The following is a 20,346-nucleotide window of genomic DNA, read 5'->3' on the forward strand; positions in this document are numbered from 1 at the left end:
TCTGTAACAATAATGCAACTAATTTTTTCATTAACATCCATTATACAATTAGAATCATCACCACATAGCCAAGCATCACTCATATTATGAGCAGTACTATTGAGCTATTACAATTACCTCTCCGAGGGTAGCTGAGTTATGGTCATAGACTATAGTCTATAATATAACTAAAGTAATTACCGCTGATATCATTATTTTCCACATGTCAACCTCTTATAAAATTTTTTTCCACCAAAACTAATTATGACATCATTTTTTTTTCAACATAAATAAAAATTTGAAAATGTTAAATTAATTATACATTTTCCTAACAGATTTTATTCTACCTCCGATTTTTTAGTTGCAACTTTGGAATAATTTTATCTCTCAAATAATACCTCAAAGTTGCAACTAAAAAAGTCGGAGGTGGTATTTAAATTGACTAATTATGCAATTTCCATTAGAGAAACTAAAGGAAGGTTGTACTATTTATTTTCTTATAAACATTCTTTTTCTCCTACTCCGTATATTTTATACATATTATATGAATTGGGGTTCCACTTTTTATTAATTTATCAATATATTAGATTTTGCTTAAATCATTTGTACTACGTACATATTACACACAAATAAGCTAAAAAATATTGTTAAAAATGATGTTAAAACCGTGCATCGCACGAACCTAATCTAGTTATAAATAAAATTACATTCGTACCCAGTTTTATATGCAAATGAAATTACTGATTAGTCTTGTATCTATCATAAACATCAAACATGTAGGGATTTAAATCAGCCAAATCCAAGATTTTATTGTCAGTTTACCATTATTTTCTTGTGAAATTACTACAAAGAATTGGTACAGTTGACTAAATTGGTACAATATTTTGTTATTTCGATATGATATTTAGGTTGTTTTATTCAGAAATTAAACTGTTAGAATGGGCTGAAGTGCATCTAAACATACTGAATGGCATTTCACCATAATTGTTCTGCTTATCTCAATTTATCAGTGTTACTTATAATTATTGTTGGCTTATTGGCTGTACTAGAGAATTATGTGAATTTGGTGCTTGTCTGCTATAAGGATATCAAATGTTATTCTTGTTTCTCTATGAAGCATGGCTTTTCTGGAAGTCAACTGGTTTTTACCTTTTTCATGAATTATTGCTGTCTTAAAAAGTCAAATATTGTGAAAGTGCAAAAGGGGAGATTAGACCTCTATATTTTCCAGTGATCTATGTAGGACATTTGGAATAAAATCTATGACAACCGTGCATTTACAGACGATACTCTGGAGTGAAAAAATGGACCCTGGAATTATCTGGAGGAAAAGAGAGGATTGCAGTCATAAGAGCCTCTGGAAGCATCAGTCGTGTTCGTGGCCCTTTAAGTTCGTCTACATCAGGCATAGTTGCAGAACAGCTAATCGAGAAAATACGTAGTGTAAGAGGTATGTCTTATATTCTTTGTCTGATTTGTTTATCCGTATCAAGTATGCATTATTGAATTTCTTCAATGGGTTTACTTTTGTAATTGTTGCATAAATCAGAATAGGTAGTGTTCCAGAAGATAAAAATTAAGCTTTCATCTATCAATCTGTCATACCTTATATAGTTTTTTCCTTATTGATAAGTTAGCAAATGTCCAGGAAGCAGTGCTGGTGATGAACTGAATATAGCCTAACATGGCTGTAAGATTAGTTGTATCCTTAGTAGTGTGATGATGTCCTCTAAATTTCTACAAAGTAATTGTTAATTTTTTTTCTCAAGAATGACCAGTTTGTTTGTTTGTATTAATGTTGGAATTCTGTCCAGAATCCAAAAGATATAAAGCTGCAATAATTCGAATTGACAGTCCTGGAGGTGATGCTCTTGCTTCAGATCTGTAAGTGTATCCTATTTCTTACATACAGTATATTGAATGCATGGTTATATTTTAATTCACTTTTTTTTTTTCTTTTGTTTACTCTTGGATTCTTAATTACCCATATGTATCACACTAGAAGCCAGCTATGTTAATCAGCATCTTCTTTTCACTGTACATAACCGTGTCGGACATGCCATGTCTGAGCAACGTAGGAAACCAGGGTTAGGTCATCATAATTTCTAGTGAATGTATGCATAGTTGGCCTCTTGGAAAAATCTTTTGCTGTATAATGTACTGTGATGCCAGATGAAGTGATGAATATTTCTTAGCTTATCACCTAGGAAGTTGGCATCATTGCTGTTTTTTTCATTTTATTTTTATTTTTTGGTGTAAAGAGAGCCACAGGGAAAATGACATTCAACATTTATTGTTTTAACACACAAATCAAGTTGGTAGATTGAAGACACAGGCACGCTTTATATGGTTCCTTAAAATGTTGGAAAAAAACAGTTAGAGGTTGAATTTTTTTCATTGAACGACAATATGAAATTATCTAAATAGTTGAAAAAACATGCAAGTTTCTATTTAGATGGAACTCATGGAAGGAGTTCCACAATGACAATATGTAAAGTTTAAAGTATAATCTAAAAAATGGATACCAAAACTATTAAAATTCTGAAGTTGAAGAGGATGATTTGGTTTGTCAATTCATTTCTAGATAGTGGTGAAGTGTGATGTAACAGATGCGACATACTGCTTTGACACTGCAGACTTTAACAATATTATGACCTTAATCATGAATAAATTTTCATATGAAAAAAGGCCCAGAAAATAATATATATTAATATGATCACAGTTTTACGTGGCATTAATGGATAATCACTTGTCAAATATGTCAGGATGTGGCGGGAGATAAGACTTTTGGCTGCCGAAAAACCTGTTATTGCATCAATGGGTGATGTTGCAGCTAGTGGGGGATATTACATGGCGATGGGAGCAGTGACTATAGTTGCAGAAAATCTTACTTTGACTGGTTCAATTGGAGTTGTCACAGGTTAGACTTTTGTATCACTTGTCCCATCAATAGGCTTCAGTAAATGACTCCTGTATCAACGTGTCTCATCAGTAGTTGATAGTTCAATACTCAGTTAATCCTTTATGCACTGGGGATCACCGCAAGTTACTCCCTTCAACACTGTACTTGTTGCAGCTGATTTTTTAGTGATATATTTGAAATAGGAGGAAGCAATTCCTTAGTGGCCTGACATAGTATGTGGAGTAGTCCTAAATAGTAAATGATGCATTGTAAGTTGCATAGAATTGGTACAGAATTATTGGGAGTTAGGAGGTTGATGACCATCACATTGTATAATTGTACAGCTGACTTGACCTTTCTTTTCTTCTGGTATTGACCTTCTTCTTCTTGCTTCACAAAGAAAGGGCATAATCTTTACTTTCTTGGAAAGGTGGGTCTCATGGATCTGAACCAGAGTACTCTATGCCAAAATGGGATAATTTACAACACCAAGTCTCACCCTTTGATTTCTTCTTTTGCCTTTGCTAATAATATATAGATTCCAGATTCAATCATGGCTTTAAATCTCGGATGCGGTTGCGATTGTGGTAACGGTCACGTAACCACTTTCACAGGCAATGCGGCTATTGCGGCCTAATATTTCGGTTTTGGCAAGCTCAAAATCCTTCACAATGCAGCTGAGACTTAATGTCATGGATCCAATATATAAGCTTTGCAACATTTCTATCATCTAATATTGTGCATAATTTTAGCTGAAAAGGCTATAATGATTAATAACCATTAGGCAATTCATTGGTTGTTTCAAATATATAAAAAAAAAGGAAAAATTTGGCAATTCATTGGTTAGGCTTGTGAGTGATAAATTTATGTTTTGCTTTAACTTCTTCATGCTTATACTTCTCTTTTCTGAAGAATGAGTTTTGAACTGTATCTATTTGCTCCTGAACAAAACAAAAATAAAATAAATGCAATGAATTATTTATTATTATTATTATTATTATTATTATTATTATTATTATTATTATTTATTTTTTATTTTTTTGTTGTTGTTTCACAGCAGTGAACATATCTTATGGATCAAATCAAATGTTCATGTGATGCTTGAGCTGATAGATGCTAGAATCTATAGCACACTTAGATAATTACTCAATGTGTCCTTAGCTGTAACATGAAATGCACCTAATAATGTAGTTTTGTTTGATAGGGAAGTTCAATTTGGGAAAGCTGTATGAAAAGATTGGATTCAATAAGGAGATCATATCAAGGGGAAAGTTTGCTGAGCTCACTGCGGCAGAGCAGCGATCTTTCAGGTGAAAGTTCTTGTCTTGCATGCTTGGGCAAGGTTTCCTAAAATGAACTACGTCTACAGATCACTAGGAAGTAGGAACTAGCATGTACTTTGTGCTCTACATCATGCTACAAAAGTACTCGCTAGAATAATGACAGATTTTATTTTACATCTGATATGATCATTTACAACTTTACAAGATATATGTTTTGCATATAAGTGCTTGCAGATAATTCCATGATAAAATACATTATTTATACTTCGGGGCATATTATCTGATGAATGACAAGGTTTTGTAAAAATTCCCGAAAAAAAAAAAAAAACACTCTTGGCAATAGAAGTCAATAACTTTGACAATTAATCTTCAGATTGTTGGGTTCTCAAAAATTCAAAAGTGAATTTTTGCTATGTTAAGGGTAAATTAATTTTAGATCTTCCCTCATTTAGCATCAAAGAGCAAACTTTCACTGATAGCTACAATCTTAGTAACATTTGATTTGTTTCTCATTCTAAATGCAAATTTGTTATAGGCCGGAAGAAGCAGAGCTTTTTGCAAAGTCTGCCCAGCATGCTTATACACAATTTCGAGATAAAGCAGCCTATTCAAGATCAATGCCTGTAATTTTTCTATTACTAACCTTTTATTTTATTTTATTTTTATTTTAACATGAATTATTTGAATTTTACACTATCAATACAGATTATTGATTGATTTATTTCATTTATGTATAGGTAGATAAGATGGAAGAAAATGCACAAGGAAGAGTCTGGACCGGAAGTGATGCTGCTTCTCGAGGACTTGTTGATGCTTTAGGTGGAATGGGCCGTGCAGTTGCCATAGCAAAGCAAAAGGCTAACATTCCCCAAGAGCAACCGGTATTTCCTTTCTATTTTATGGCTCATACCTCTCTAATGTTTGGTGTTAATTTTACTCCCAACTCTTTCTTTCTATTGTGCTGTGGCACTTTTCTGCCTTTTGCATTCAAAATTTCTTTCATAGTTCTTAATTATTGCCATCTCTGTTAATTCTCACTCGTGTGATAGGTATGCTTTGTTGATGCCTTGTTGAGATAATGCCCATGTATTATTGAATAACACTGCATTTATTGAAATACCACATCTTTATGGACCATGGCTACAATAGTACAATGTCTTGAATTGCAATAGTAGGTGGCTAGTGCCCAAGTTAAATGTCACTCAAATTTGAGGAAGACATTTTTGTCAAAGATGTGGCCGTACTCTAGGGAAGTAAGGCTTGTAAGCTTGGCAGACCACCAGTCCTATTTGTAGGTCAACCACAACCAAATGATAATGTGCTTCCAAATACCAATTACTCCGTCTCTAAAAGTTCTTCATGATGACACTTTTTGTGAACTCTTTATTCTGTGCCCGTCTCATTGTTTATGCTGATAATGATGCAGGTGACACTGGTTGAAGTGTCAAGACCATCCCCTTCGTTGCCAGAGATTTTGAGTGGCATAGGGGGTACTATTGTTGGGGTGGACAGAACTCTAAAAATACTACTTGAAGAGTTGACATCTATGGAGGGAATCCAGGCAAGAATGGATGGGATCATCTTTGAGAAACTGGGCGAAGCATCGAATGCAAATCCTATCATAAATATACTGAAGGACTATTTAGGCTCTCTTTGAAGGTAAAGACCTCATATTAAAACTCAATCCCGACTGAGCTCTAGGATCAGCCATCTCTTCTTTAGACCAAAGTGTTACATGAAATCATTTACATTAAAAAATTAAAAGAAAAAAAAGAAAGTGTAAAGCTACCTGCCATAACAATCCAATTATAGATACACCACAGCTTCTGAAAATTGCACTTGTGATAGAAATTTTTACTGGAACTTGCTTGTATTGTATTATAGCAAGAGGGTAATACGATATTTTTCACTGTGTTGCATTCTTTTACCGCGATTGTCATCTGACTTGTACTGCTGTGTTCATTAATCATATTGTACTTCTATCTGTTTATGGAGCATGTGTATGTTATGGGAAAAATTAGAACCCTAAGACCATGTAAATCATACGATTGCCGATTGGATCTAAGTTGTATCTCACATGAATAGCTTCTTTATTCTCTTAAGGTTTACATTTGCAATTCTCGTAAATTTACATTGATTCCTATTCAAGCATATATACAGTTAAAAACTTTAAATTATCATAAAATTATAGATGTGACTGTCTTCAAGAGTTCATATTTATCTACATGTATATAAACATATAATAGTAGTAATTTTTTTAATTTATGTATTTTTAAAAATAAAATGTTTATACTTATAGGTAGGTAGATAGATAGTCTTTCTTTGAATGGTATATCCTTGAATGTTTCCAATACATCAAAATTCAAAAGCATTATACTCCGTTGCATATAAGGCTGACGTTCTACGTGTCTAAGAGCAACTCGCCAACTCTAATAGCGAGCTAATTGTCAAATTCTTGCCGTTCTATATAAGCTTTTAAAGTTTTTAGATAATTATCTTTCTAGTTAGATTGATCCTCAATGGTAATATTCAAGTACGAGTACAAAATAAAACTGAGACGGAGTACGCAGAAGGGAAAAATAAACAAACACCTTTCATATACACCCGGAATCAATGTATAATAAACTTCAGTCCTCAAAATTGACAATCTTGTACTGTTCTGAATTCATCAGTCCAAATCTTCCCTTGGCTTCGTTTGTGCAATACTAAGTTTTCCACATAAACTTCAGAAGATTTACTGTTATGATCAGTATAATTTTCCAAATGTTGTATCTGATGAGTTCTAAAATTATATGAATACACTTTACCCTTTTTAAGTACCAAAAATGTATTCTTCTCAGCATTGAAAATCTCCATAAAAAAACTTCTTGTAAGAAACTGATCAGCCTCTAAATTTGTATCTCCGGTATACCACAATCGCCATGATCTATCTCCGCCATCCTTGACCAAAACCCATATGCAGATTCGCATTGAACATACACTAAAAGCTGCAATTGACTCACCGAGGGTGAACAGAAATTTAAGGCTATCTTTTTGTTTAAGAGCATCAGGGAAATCCGTAATGCTAAATTCCTCGGAATCAAAATCGAACGATACAAGATGAATCCTTGATACGGGTGGTTTAGAATAATCCTGATCAAATCCTAACCAGTGGGTAGCACTCTTGGAATAATAAGTACACCCATATCTTCGAATGTGAGCTTCATCAAATAACCCATCTTTGATCCTCCAAAGGCGATCATTTAATGAATAAACTGCAATCGAAACCTCGGAATTCCATCGACACCCAAAAGCAACTATCTTATGATCATTAGTAGACGAAGCAAAACCGGGGTAATAAAGTATGGTATATCCCATCGAAATAAAAGGACAAGGTGGAATTACCAACGATTTTCGAATACAAGGATTGTAAAATACGAACTCATCTTCAGTTTCTTGTAACAAAATCAGTCCAAAACAATTGTTGTATGAATTGCAATGATCCTTTTGAGTGCTGAAAACTTTATCAATTTTCTTGAATGCGTCGATACTATAAAGGGTAAATTCAGTCTCCTTTTTGGCTATCAAAGACTTGCGTTTCTTGTTGTAAATGTGAAGATGAGTAACAATGAAATCCGAGGAATCAATCAATGAACACCAGCTTTTACAAACACATCTGAATCTCATTAGGCTTTTTCGCCGGCAGCCTTGCTAAGATCTCCGTCCACAAATCCATCGCTAAATCCACTAATGCTTCCGCCATTGATTAAGAATTTGAAGGTGATAAATTGAATCAAAGGGTTTTGTGTTGTGTACAAGTGTATAACCTACAGTTAATATACAGTGTACCAATATATAGAGAGAGCTTTATGTTAAACTAACACGTTCTGAAACCCTAATTATAGTAGTATTAGGTTTCTTGTTTAGAGTTATACTCTTATATCAAAATTACTATGTTATATCAAAATTATACCTATACTCTTATATTCTTATTACTTGAAGAAAAACAGGTCAATCATGATAGTTATATACTCCCTCCGTTTTTAAATTCTTACTCAATTTCTTCATGCGCGGAGTATTAGGAGAAATTAGAGTAAGTAATAAAATATTGAAGTAGTGGGTTAGGTGGAAGAATTAAAAAATTATAAAAATCTAAAGTAGTGAAGAAAATTAGAGGAGAGAGAATATGAAATTAATAAAATATGATTTATATTGAATTCACTAGGTCAGAGAAATCAATTAAATATTGTAATTTTTTTTTTCTTGTCAAAAAAAAAATAAGGAAATGGAGCAAGTATTTAAAAACGGCGGAAAGAGGAAAGTGGAGCAAGTATTTAAAAACGGAGGGAGTAATATTTCAATCGATAACTACAAAATTTTCATTATTTATTGGAATCAACACATTCAACTTGTCATATAGCTCGCCTTTCAAAGAAATTTTTTTTTGCCAAATAGCTCATACAGAGTACTTAGTTATTTATGAGAGAAAAAAAAATTAGACACTGAACTGAATTTAAGTTGAACCGAACAAGTTCTGTCTCGCAAGAACGGAATTATCCTATACCAAATATTGAAATACTCAGTATAAATATAACTTTAAAAGCAGGCAAAGCATATGTTAAAAATGGCCTTATCATTCTCATCATCACCATTTTCCTTAAACTTAGACACCTTCAACCACACCTAAAAAAATTACAATCTTAGTAATAAACCAGTTTCTCGTTATATATATATATATATAAAAATAAAAAATAAAATAAAAAAAAAAGAAAGAAAAGAAAAAGAGGTTACATATCTTTAAACACGGGTTCCTGAGCTTGAGTAACATAGGCTACATGGTCTTACTTAGAACGTAACATCTTACGCAAATTAAAATAGAATTTTTTTACAAATAGATTAATCCAAAATCCAAATTGTTTCATTACCAAAAGAATATGTAAACAACATTTTTATGATCGAAATCTAGTCACAGAGCAAAGTATCAAATGACTATACATGTAACAAGCTAGAATTTGTCAAAAAAAAAAAAAAAAAAAAAAAAAAAAAAAAAAGAAGAAGGTAGTAACAGAAATTAAAGCTACAACCTACAAAGAATCATATGAACTAGTTCTTTTAGTTTCCAACATTCCACGAAACATCAACGCCGATGATATAAACATGACTAGGATGCAATGCTCCAATTCTTCTTGTATCCTTCACAATAGGCTTAGGAATCGATCCACCACCATCTACGATCTTTTTCTCCATCTACAAAATAAACACCACATTAATTAAGCTCGTAGTTGTTACATCGTCCCAACCAATTTTATATAAGCACACGTAATATTAAACATAATTAATCGAAAGAACCCTTCATAGATATAACTGTTCTCTCATATATATGATCACTTGATTTACATAATAAAACTCATACATGTAACGATTTTTTTTCGAACATCCATCAATAAATTATGCAACTACCCATAATAATAATCATTGAATAATTTTTTTTTTTGATGCAATAATAATCATTGAATAATGACTTGATCACAAAATCAACATACAAATTTAACTAAACTTGGAAATTATTGAATAATTGTGCTCACCTCCATTATGGGTTCCAATCTGCTCTTCAGTGAGTTGAATTCATTCTTTGCTTTATTCATGCTTTCTAAACACCTATTATAATAAAATTGTGTAAATTTTCAACAACTTTCATCAAATCTTCATAATATTTTGATACAACGAATTACATTACATAATATACAAAGCATACTTTTCCATATTCCTCTCCTTATAATAATCTCGTACTTTTTTTAATGCACCACGTAGAGAAATACAGCCTACTGCACCAACACTGCATAATTTGAACCACAAAATCTAAGCCATAATAAATTAGAATAACAAGAATATTAATCACTAGTAATTTCTTTATTTATAAAATTATAATCACTTATTTGTTAATTCTATATATATATATTTACGATAGATCAAATACAATATCAACTCTATCAAATTGAATTTTATATTTTTATTTTTTTTAAATGAGAGTGAGTAAGACTAATTAATCACCTGGAACTATCAAGTGTAGTATTAATAAACCTCATAGTTCTTGCAATTTCCGGGTCAATATGAAAATCAAAATTCATATTGTCATTTAGCTCTTGTCTGCAAAAATTCAATGCAGAAGAATAAATTATTAGTAAGAAATAATATTTAGTAATGAAAGAAGAGATAATTATGTAACAAAATTAATGAGAGAAACATTACACAAATTCAGCCAAATTATCGAGTCGTCTCGTAACATCTCTTAGTGCAACATTCAGATTATGAGCTTCATATTTTGGATTGATTTCCGTTATCAGAATATACTGTTTTCCATTGCATACAAACATATATAACACAAGATTATAAAGCTTAATTAGAGAGAAAAATCTTAATTAGAGAAAGAAAAAATTAGAGTTATTAATTAATACCTCATCCATCAAGGTGCTAGTGTAATCAACATATTCAAATTGATATTGAGCAACTTTGGTACCCGTTTTCTGCAAACATATATTAGCCTTTTTTATTAAATAAATCGCGAATTTGTTTACACATTATTAGTCCAATATTATGACTATATATATATATAAGGAAATACATTTAACCTCATTGATTGGTAGCTTAGGAGTTGACCCATCATCTTGTACGATTCGATTCTCCATCTACAATGTAAAATCGTTACAAACACTATATCAGAAGTAAGTTCACGTAGTCATGTTATTACATAGACCCGACATAAGTTGTCACTTAGTCCCGACCCCTCAATTCTTATCGTGATCGATTATGAAAAATTCAGTCTACTCACCCCTAATAAGGTTTCTAGATTGGACTTCAACTGGCTGTATGACATTCTCGTTCGTTCCAAGCACCTTAAGCAACTGTATACGTACAATAAATCGTATATTCAACAAATTTAATTAATTTCATCAAAATTAATTAATTAATTAAAATACCAAGTAAATAAAATGCAGAATAATACCCTTCTTTGTCCTTCGCATGAGAATTTAATTCGAAATTGAACACATTCACTAAGAATACGTTCTGCACCGATGCTGCGTTACAAAAAAATGTTAGCTTTTCATAAATAATGAGACCTGAAATTGAATCCCGACTATATCTCACTATCGTTACGACTCTCTTGACGTACAATATAACCTCTAACGTAGAATTTTTCACCAATGGTATATATTCAGAGTATTTATTTAATACTATAATAATTATTAAATTCAAGAATTATGTAGATTAACATTAACAAAAATCGATCATAATGTATAATAAATTAATATTTCTTGTTACCAAACAATTACACTATGAATATGAACGGTAATCTTGATTAATTAACAACCCATTTAATTAAAAATGAGAAAGAGAGATTAATTACGTAGAATTGCTGTCCTTAAACCCATGAAGAATTCGATCAAGATTCGAGAAGTATACATTTTCTTGTTCCCTACATTATGAACAAAACAAGATAATTAGTTAATTAATTAACGAACAATTAAATTAATTAATTAGACTAAAAATGATTAATACGAAAAAGAGAGAAAACTAACAGAATTTGAGCCAAATTATCGAGATGTTCTTGAGTAGATTGAAAGAATTCATATAATTTGTTAGCAACGAATCCTGGGTTTGTATGATTTTGCAGTAAAAGTAGATTATTAAACTCATTGTTTGGGTCCAATTTAGTCAAAATTGGGCCTGAGCACTAAATGATCCAATTAAAAGCCCAAGGTCAAGGTTCAACTCTCCAATTGCTCAAAAGTCAAAAGTCAGCCCACAAAGTAAGCCAATTGGGCTAAAGCCTCTCTCCAAATATGATGAGGTATAAAAGCCCTCATATTAACACATTCAAGGAGAGAGTCATATTCTTACATAAGACATCTCATAACATCACATACACTATCAGACACAACAACACATGCATCATCACTTGCATTATCTCATACACCGATTATTGCAGCTCATATGCTCATTCTCGCATTGAGAATACTCCACAAAAGCCTCAAGCTACAAACTCTCTTGCATAGTGTCTTCCTTTTTACACATTGTACTGACTTTAGCATCGGAGGGGCCTTCCTCGGAAACACCCCCGAGGCTAGTTTACGTGTGTTCACTGTGCAGGAAACCTTCGGCCCAACACAGCTTGGATCGAATCCAGTCTTCTCCATTTTAGTGGACCTTCGGCAAGGTCCCATTGTTTTCAACCGAAACAATTTGGCGCCGTCTGTGGGGAAGACTTTCAAAAATCTTTAAGCCAAATTCCTAACCAAGATCATCTTGCAATTATCTTAGCAGCCATGGCTAAGAACCGCAAGAGCAAAAGCCTCCGTCAAGGAGCGGGCGAAAAGCCTAAAACCCCTACACCATCGCCCTCGCCGGACCGGAACTCTCCCAAGGGTGCCGGCTCGGGGGAGGATCACACAAGGAGAATTCCCTATCTCCTATAATGCATGACTCCCAATATAGGCCGGACCACTCTCGGTCTAGCAGGGGTCAGTCTGATCATAGGACATATTCGGTGTCCCAAAGCCAACCATCGGCTGCACGGCCTCATTACCACACTCGGCCGGGGACCCCTTTGACGGGGCCCAGTTCGGAGGAGGTGGCAAGAGCGCTGGCAGTACTCATGGAGGCAATGAGGGCACAGAATATGCCACCGCCTCGTGATCGAACTCCTCCGCATACCCGGCATCAGCGGAGGAAGTTAGACCATGACGGTGGGAAGCTTCCTTCCTTCCGGGAACTGGAAGAGTGGGAGGAGGATTCTTGGAAAAATGAAAAACAGAGGAAGAAGAACTCTCAATTATTTAAAGGATCCTCATCCTCAAGACCAGCAGCGCATAAGAGCAGCAGCTCAGCTTCTCGGCCAGAATCTACTCGCCGGGAACCTGAGACTGCTCGCAGAAGCGTCCTTGACCGACTCGGCGGCCAGGAACCGAGCGTGCGTAGTCGCCTCACGTTCCCTGCAGCCGAGGCCCAGACTTCCCAGCCAGGGACGAAAACCACTCCTACCTCTCTGAGAGGGCGGAGCGCGGTCCCTTCGGCCAGGAACAAGGGCAAGGCCATTATGCTTCCCGCTAGTTCACCATTCGAGCAATGGATACTAGAAGAGCGCGTACCCACGGTTAAAATACCGTCGCATATCACATATGACGGGACCACGGATCCGAAGGACCACGTGGCCTCGTATGAGGCTCATATGCATCTTTGCCCCAGATCCGAGGCAACTTGGTGCAAATATTTCCCAACCACTCTCAAGGGGGTCGCGCAAGCGTGGATCTCCAAGGGAGTAAGGCAAGGCTCCATAACAGGTTGGGATGATCTGTCCTCCAAGTTCAGGAGCAAGTTTTCCACGGCAAACCGCCGAGAAAAGACTACCGCAGAGCTCATGGGTCTGCAACAGGGGGAAACCGAAAGCCTCCGAGACTACCTGACCCGTTTCAGTAACGAGTCATCAAGCGTCTCTCAGCTGGACCAGGGGCTAGCTGTTTTTGCAATGCAGAATGGCCTTCAGCCAGGAAAATTCCTAGACTTCATGGTCATGCATACCCCGCAGACCTTGGAGGAAGCTCTTAGTGCTTCGGATAAGTTCATCCGAGCCGAAGAATGGAATAAAGCAAAAACCCAACCTCAATCCGGGGGAGGGAAACAGAGGCAAATACCCTTGTCTGAAGGCCAAGGCCATAAGGCAAAGGGAAAATCAAAGGCCTCGGAGCCATCTTCGGCCAGCGACCTAAAGAAGGACAGGTTTGCCTCATACACAGGCAGATACGAGTCCTACACTCCGCTCTCTCTTCCACGCGCCAAAATTTACAGTGTGACGAAGGAGGAGCAGAGTTACCGAAAGCCGAGACCACTCCCAGAGTGGTATCAGCAAAAAAAATAAAAATCAGTGGTGTGAGTTCCACGAGTCTTCGGGCCACAACACTGAAGAGTGTATCCAGCTGAAGGACCAGATAGAAGACATGGTCCGGAAGGGATACTTGAAAAAAATACATCGCGGATTCACCGCGAGAAAAAAGAATCCGAAGGTTAGCAAAGGACCCTCGGCAGGACCTTGATTTCCCTCGGAAAAACAGTAAAAAACCGGAGGGGAAATTCCCTCCGATCAATGTTATCTCGGGAGGAATATACTCTCGGAGGGAGCACAAGCGTCACCTTAGAGCTTTGACTCACCAGGTGAACAACGCTGACATTCAATCTCCCCAGTCGCCGGTGCCGAACATGACGTTCACAGCCGCCGACTGCCGGGGGATTACGTTCCCTCACGAGGATCCGTTGGTGATCATCGCCACGGTGGCCAACCACGACGTCAGTAAGGTCCTTGTTGACGGTGGCAGCGGAGCAAACATTCTGTTCCGAAAGGCCTACAACCAAATTAAGCTGAAGCCCAAGCACCTTACGCCGGTACCCTATCCGGTATCCGGGTTCAATGGGGCTTCAACTTATCCAGATGGGAAGGTGACACTTCCTGTCACCATCGGTTGCGATGAGGCAGCCCGGAACGTCATGATTGAGTTTTTGGTCATCGACGCTCCTTCAGTGTACAACGTGATTTTGGGGAGACCCATAATTCACGAGATCCAAGGGGTCGTCTCAACTTATCATCAGCTGATGATTTACGTCTCAGACGCCGGCTTCCCCGAAAGGATACAGGGCAACCAGAAGGACGCCCGAAGGTGCAACTACCTCAAGCCATCCAGTAGTCGCCCAGATAACGACAAGGATGAAGAGGAGAAAGAAAAAGAAAGAGAGCCAAGCACAAAAAAGCCGAAAGGCCTAAGTGCTTCGGCCCAAGGATCAGTGCCCAGAGAAAAAGGTCCCGAAAGGGAAAAGGTTGACTCTTCATCTGAGCCGAAAGACTCAGAGAGCCAGCCGAAGAACACAAAGACTGGGACACCTGCTGACATTGGCAGCAGACCAGATTCTGAAGAGTCCAGTCCATCAGCAATGGACATGGACCAACAGACTGAAACAGCAGAGTTGCCGAAGGAGATGCTGAGAAATGTGTAACAATCGGGATGGACCTTGATCCTAACACCCGTTGTGAACTTATTTAGCTCCTGCGGGATAACAGAGATGTGTTTGCTTTCTCGGCAGCTGATATGCCCGGGATAAGTTCAGACCTCATCTCCCATAACTGAAGGGTCCATGCAAGGCCTCTCAAAATTGGGATCTTGTCCTTCGGAATGCTGCTGCAGTTCAGAAAGGCCGAATCCATGGGAAGCTCTCAGCTACATGGGAGGGACCTTATGAAATTTATGATGAGCTTCAGCCAGGGACATACCGACTTCGGCAGTTGGATGGAACTGAGTTGAAGAATCACTGGAATGCTGATGTTACTGAAAAAATACCATGTGTAAACCCTTCGGGGCAGAACAATCTTTTGTAAGTACATTTTGAACTAATGACAGGCCTTGGAGCCGCCATTTATATAAAATTTACAACTGTTTATCCTTTCAAAATTTTCTTTGTTCTATCTACTCTTTGAGGGTTTTTTATTCAGCCTCGTCTGAAGCCTTCGCCTTCGGGTAACTGGGTTTCAGATTGCTGACAAAACCTGTCTTTTTAAAGAACACCGGTCTTTCAGCTGAAGTCAAACTTCAGTAAGACTTGTTCTCCAAAGACATGAGTCCATGGACAATTCTGGGATATTGCCTTAACTGAGCCTTGTATCCCAGAGAGCCATTATCCGAAACATTGCCTTAAGTTGGCCCTGTGTTTCGGGTATCCATTTTTCAAAGATAGCCAGAAAATCAAGGATAACAGCAACAGTTGAAAATTTTTAAACCAGCCTCGTCTGAAACCTTCGCCTTCGGGTAACTGGGTTTCAGATGGCTTACAAAACTCAGTCTTTTTAAAGAACACTGGTCTTTCAGCTGAAGTCAAACTTCAGTAAGACTTGTTCTCCAAAGACATGAGTCCATGGACAATTCTGGGATATTGCCTTAACTGAGCCTTGTATCCCAGAGAGCCATTATCCGAAACATTGCCTTAAGTTGGCCCTGTGTTTCGGGTATCCATTTTTCAAAGATAGACAGAAAATCAAGGATAACAACCTTTTTAAATCAGCCTCGTCTGAAACCTTCGCCTTCGGGTAACTGGGTTTCAGATGGCTTACAAAACTCAGTCTTTCTAAAGAACACTGGTCTTTCAGCTGAAATCAAACATCAGTAAGACCTGTTCTCCAAAGACATGAGTCCATGGACAATCCTGGGATATTGCCTTAACTGAGCCTTGTATCCCAGAGAGCCATTATCCGAAACATTGCCTTAAGTTGGCCCTGTGTTTCGGATATACGTCTTCTTTAAGAACGCTGGTCTTTCAGCTGAAGTCAAATTTCAGTAAGACTTGTTCTAAAGAGGTTAGTCCCAGAAAGCTAATATCCCAAGCATTGCCTTCAGTTGGCCCTGTGTTTCGGATATCCAACTTTCAGACAATCTTCAGTAAGACTTGTATCCCAGAAGCATTGCCTTCAGTTGGCCCTGTGTTTCGGATATCCAACTTTCAGACAGTCAATCTTCAGTAAGACTTGTATCCCAGAAGCATTGCCTTAAGTTGGCCCTGTGTTTCGGATATCTATTTTGAAGAAGTTCAGAAATTGCTTATTCAACTAAAGTCATACTTCAATTTCTGTGGGGGCAAGAAGCACGCAGTGCAGCTATGTTCGGCAGAGTTGAAGAAAAGAAACAGTAAAGCATTCAAAAATAAAGCAACTGAAGAAAAAATTTTTGAGCTACAAGTTCAATAATTCAGTATCGGCAGCCGCCCACAAGCGGAAAATAACAGCTGCCGAAATACGTACATAAGCAAAAAAAATAAAACTGCTGTACGACAAGGCAAGCTGAAGCAAAAAACAAGGCAAAAAACTCAGAAAGCGGCAAGTCTAAAGTTAAGCACATGATGAACCGCAAGATTCTGAAGACGACTGCCCGAGTTCCTATGCTTCAGCCGGGGGATCAGACTGATCAGCGTTGAGTCCCATGGTGGCCTCAGCCCCAGCAGCCGAAGAGGCGGGCTTTGCATTTTGCCGAGCCTCCCTTTCCCTCTGCTCAGCTTCCAACTCCAGTCTTTCAGCTTCCTCTTCGGCTTCCTCAGCCTTAAGAATTTCAGCTTCAGCTGGAGTTGCATACTTCATGTGAGGGTCTTCGGGATTCTGAACCCACTCAGCACATTTAGACCAGTCCAGTTTCGGCTCAGCATGAAGGCAGACTCTTCGGCATACTCGGAATCCGTTTCTGAAACCCATCTCATATTCCTCTTGGGTGTAAACACGGACTTTGAGTAAAGCCTCAGCATCAGCCAGCTTCTTCTGGGTCTCCTCCAAGTCTTCCTTGGATTTCTTCAGCTCATCAGCGACTTTGGAGGAGGAACCCTTCAGCTCATTCAGCTCTTGCTGAATTTGGAAAGCCTTTGTCTGAGCCTGGGCCACTTCAACTTTCTGGATCAGCAGTTGATCCTCAGCCTCTTGAAATTTAGCTCTTTGGGCTTCAGCAGCAGCAGCAGCCTCTGAGAGTTGGACGTCTTTGGCCAAGAGCAACTCTTCAACAGCCATTCGGCTGGCTTCAAGAGCCTCTAGACGCTGCTGCACTTCAGCTTGTGCAGCAGTTCCTTCTTGAATTCGGCTCTCAATAGCAGCCTTGAATTTGGAGACGTCCACTCCCATATGCTCCTGGAGGAATTTTTCCCCTTCCATCAGTGGGGGAAAAACCTCCATCTCCATAGCATCGCAGAAGGTTTTCAGAGCTTCAGCAGCTTTTTTACCGTACTCCTCAACCTCCTGCTGCTTCTCTTCAGCTGCTGCTTGCTTCAGCTTAGCAAGCTTAACTTCCTCTTCAGCCACCTTCCTTTCGTGCACAGCAGCGTCTACCCTATCTTGTAGGGTATCAATCAGCTCTACAGTGAGAGTCTGATTGTGCACGAACTGAAAACAGGAAGACAAAAAAAAAAATAAGTAATAAAAAAAAAAATAGAGCTGAATTTCGGAGGAAATGAAGGAAAATTACCTGCATCATCAGCAGTTGGTTAGACCTGGCTGGGTCAGGAACTGATCTACTGGATTCGCCCATCCCAGCAGTGGCCTTCAGCGACCAGATCCTTGCCCTGTCTACTTCGGACATGCCAGCAAAACTGCCGAAGTAGGCTTCAGCTCCTTCTCGGTTTTGACCCCATATGAGGTCCCAGATGTGATCTGGGATTGGAATTCGGGGGGCCGAGAAACCCATTTCTCCAGAATGCAGAGTCTGGAAAGAAGGGAAGGACGACGATGGAGCTTGATTAGCTTTGGTTGTCTCAGCATCGTCCTTCTCAGAGGAGTCAAGTACTATGACCTCCTCTTCTTCAGGGGTGAGGACGAAAGCCTCAACCTCTCTTGCGATATCTGCCGTGAAGCCTTCAGCACTTGACATCACGGCATCTTTATTTTCGTGCTCAGCAGCACTCTCCTTGATTTCTTCTTGGACCCCTCCCTTAGGTTCGGGAGTTCTCTGATCCACCTCCATCTCAGGAGGTGGCGGAGGGGTCTTTTGAGGAGATTGGGGTGTTGGCTGGGGAACCCTCGGCGATCCATTGCCTTCCTCAGGTTCCCTTATTGCGACGCCGATGGTCATCGGCCTCTGCTGAAAATCATGAGGGCCGATGATGGCCATCCTTCGGCGCCTTTTCAGAAGAGGCTGCTCGTCCATATCTGAGTCTGAAGACTCTTGTATTTGATCTTCGGGACGAACAGGAGCTTTGCCTTCTCTGTGTCTGTTACTCTCTTCAGACTGTAACAGACAGGGGGGAAGAAGAGTGTGAGTAAAAAAAAAAAAAAAAAAAAAAAGAAGAAAAGAAAAAAGTTGTCTGAAAGCTCACCGAGGTCTTCAGCAAAGCCTCGTCTTCTTCAGCTGCTCTAGCTGCAGCTTCGGCTTCAGCAGCTCTGGAGGACCCTTCTCCTCCTTCACAAGCCTCAAGTACCCGTGCAACCTCTTCGGCTGTGCGGGCAGCTTCAGCTTCTTCGTTCAGCAGCTGAAACCAAGGGTCTCTCTTCTTCCACCAAGGCTTCTGCCTCTGATACAGAGCAACAGCCTCAATTTGGAAGTGGGAAGAGTCCAGATGAACTTCCCTATGCCTCGGCTCAGTGATAGACGGGGCCCGTTCAGTTACAACTCGCTCTCGGTTAACACCAAGACGAGCGTAGTTAATACCAACGTTGGTCTCGTCCCGCTCTGAAAAAAGGAAAGGGAAAAAGTTTAGCTCAGATATGTTGGCACAGCATAAAAAAGCAAAGCGAGAGAAGAAAAAGAGGTAGTTAAAAGCCTCGGCCCCAGCCGAAGAAGCTTACCATCCTTAAACTTTCGGCTGAGGCCAACAGCTGCTAGCATATTCTCTTGGAAAACGTAATGCGTATCGGGGAGCCAAGTCTCCGGGATATGCTGCATTCGACCACTCCCCCCCGGGTTCGGCAGCTTGCCGAAGATATGTTGCTGATCCAGGTTCGGATCCGCCCCGTTATCTGCGGGGGGACCTAGACTTCCCATTTCGGGATCAGGCTCAGCTAAGTACCGGGGAGCGCTGAAGACGCAAGGGTGGCCCGGATCTATGGGTGCCCTAACCCAAATCCATTGACCTCTCCAGTCCTTGTCTGAAGAGTCATTTGGCCACATGGTCAAGTATTGGGGCCGGGACTCAATCCGATACCACCCAGAACCATGGCTTCCGTGCCCACTCTGAATATTTGGCACTAGCCGATGGAGCTTTCTGAAGCAGTGCAGGTTCGGCACGTATCTGAAGAACTTGCAGACCCATAAGTATGTCATCACCCTTCGGATGCTGGTGGGGGTTAGCTGACATAGGGAAATGTTGTAATGGATCAGCAAGTCTCGGACGAAAACGTCCAAAGGGAACCTCAGCCCATACTGAAGCTGTCTCGTGTACACCCCCACATACCCCGGGGGTGGACGATGGATTCTATCGGATGCTGAGGGCATTCGGCACCAATATCCATCAGCTTCAAAAATGCCGTAGTGCAACTCAATTTGCTCGGCAAATCGATATTGATCGGCGTTCTCTACCCACCATGAGTAGGGGCGGTTCTTTATCATGGCCGAAGCGACTTCGGCATTCTCCCACTCTGAAAACCCAGGGAGGATATCCCAAAGGACAGCGGGAATTTCATCGTCCCGTCCAGAAGCACTC

General features: G+C 39.0%; 2 protein-coding genes across 2 annotated transcripts; one reads left to right on the forward strand and one right to left on the reverse strand.

Annotated features, from left to right (window-relative positions):
* The first annotated feature begins 946 nt into the window (after nt 1–946).
* On the forward strand, nt 947–6,266 carry LOC110730645 (serine protease SPPA, chloroplastic-like). The gene is made up of 8 exons (XM_021910462.1): nt 947–1,120; nt 1,252–1,429; nt 1,794–1,863; nt 2,745–2,899; nt 4,086–4,191; nt 4,700–4,787; nt 4,902–5,045; nt 5,591–6,266. The coding sequence occupies exons 1-8, from the start codon at nt 947–949 to the stop codon at nt 5,819–5,821; spliced, it is 1,146 nt and encodes a 381-aa protein (XP_021766154.1). The 3' UTR covers nt 5,822–6,266.
* A 532-nt stretch (nt 6,267–6,798) lies between these two features.
* LOC110730646 (putative F-box protein At3g21120) lies at nt 6,799–7,830 on the reverse strand. Its single transcript, XM_021910463.1, has one exon. It carries the CDS (start codon nt 7,828–7,830, stop codon nt 6,799–6,801), a length of 1,032 nt encoding a protein of 343 aa, XP_021766155.1.
* Nucleotides 7,831–20,346: the final 12,516 nt, after the last annotated feature.

Source organism: Chenopodium quinoa, unplaced genomic scaffold (genome assembly GCF_001683475.1).
Source record: "Chenopodium quinoa cultivar QQ74 unplaced genomic scaffold, ASM168347v1, whole genome shotgun sequence".
In the NCBI taxonomy this organism is placed as follows: Eukaryota; Viridiplantae; Streptophyta; class Magnoliopsida; order Caryophyllales; family Amaranthaceae; genus Chenopodium; species Chenopodium quinoa.

What these genes read in the sequence shown, in the direction of transcription:
- LOC110730646 (XM_021910463.1), bottom strand. Translation starts at nt 7,830, where the DNA reads ATGAGATTCAGATGTGTTTGTAAAAGCTGGTGTTCATTGATTGATTCC.
- LOC110730645 (XM_021910462.1), top strand. Translation starts at nt 947, where the DNA reads ATGGCATTTCACCATAATTGTTCTGCTTATCTCAATTTATCAGTGTTA. An exon ending in GATGCTCTTGCTTCAGATCT is followed by an intron (nt 1,864 to 2,744) that starts GTAAGTGTATCC and finishes CAAATATGTCAG; the next exon opens with GATGTGGCGGGAGATAAGAC. An exon ending in TTCAATTGGAGTTGTCACAG is followed by an intron (nt 2,900 to 4,085) that starts GTTAGACTTTTG and finishes TTTGTTTGATAG; the next exon opens with GGAAGTTCAATTTGGGAAAG.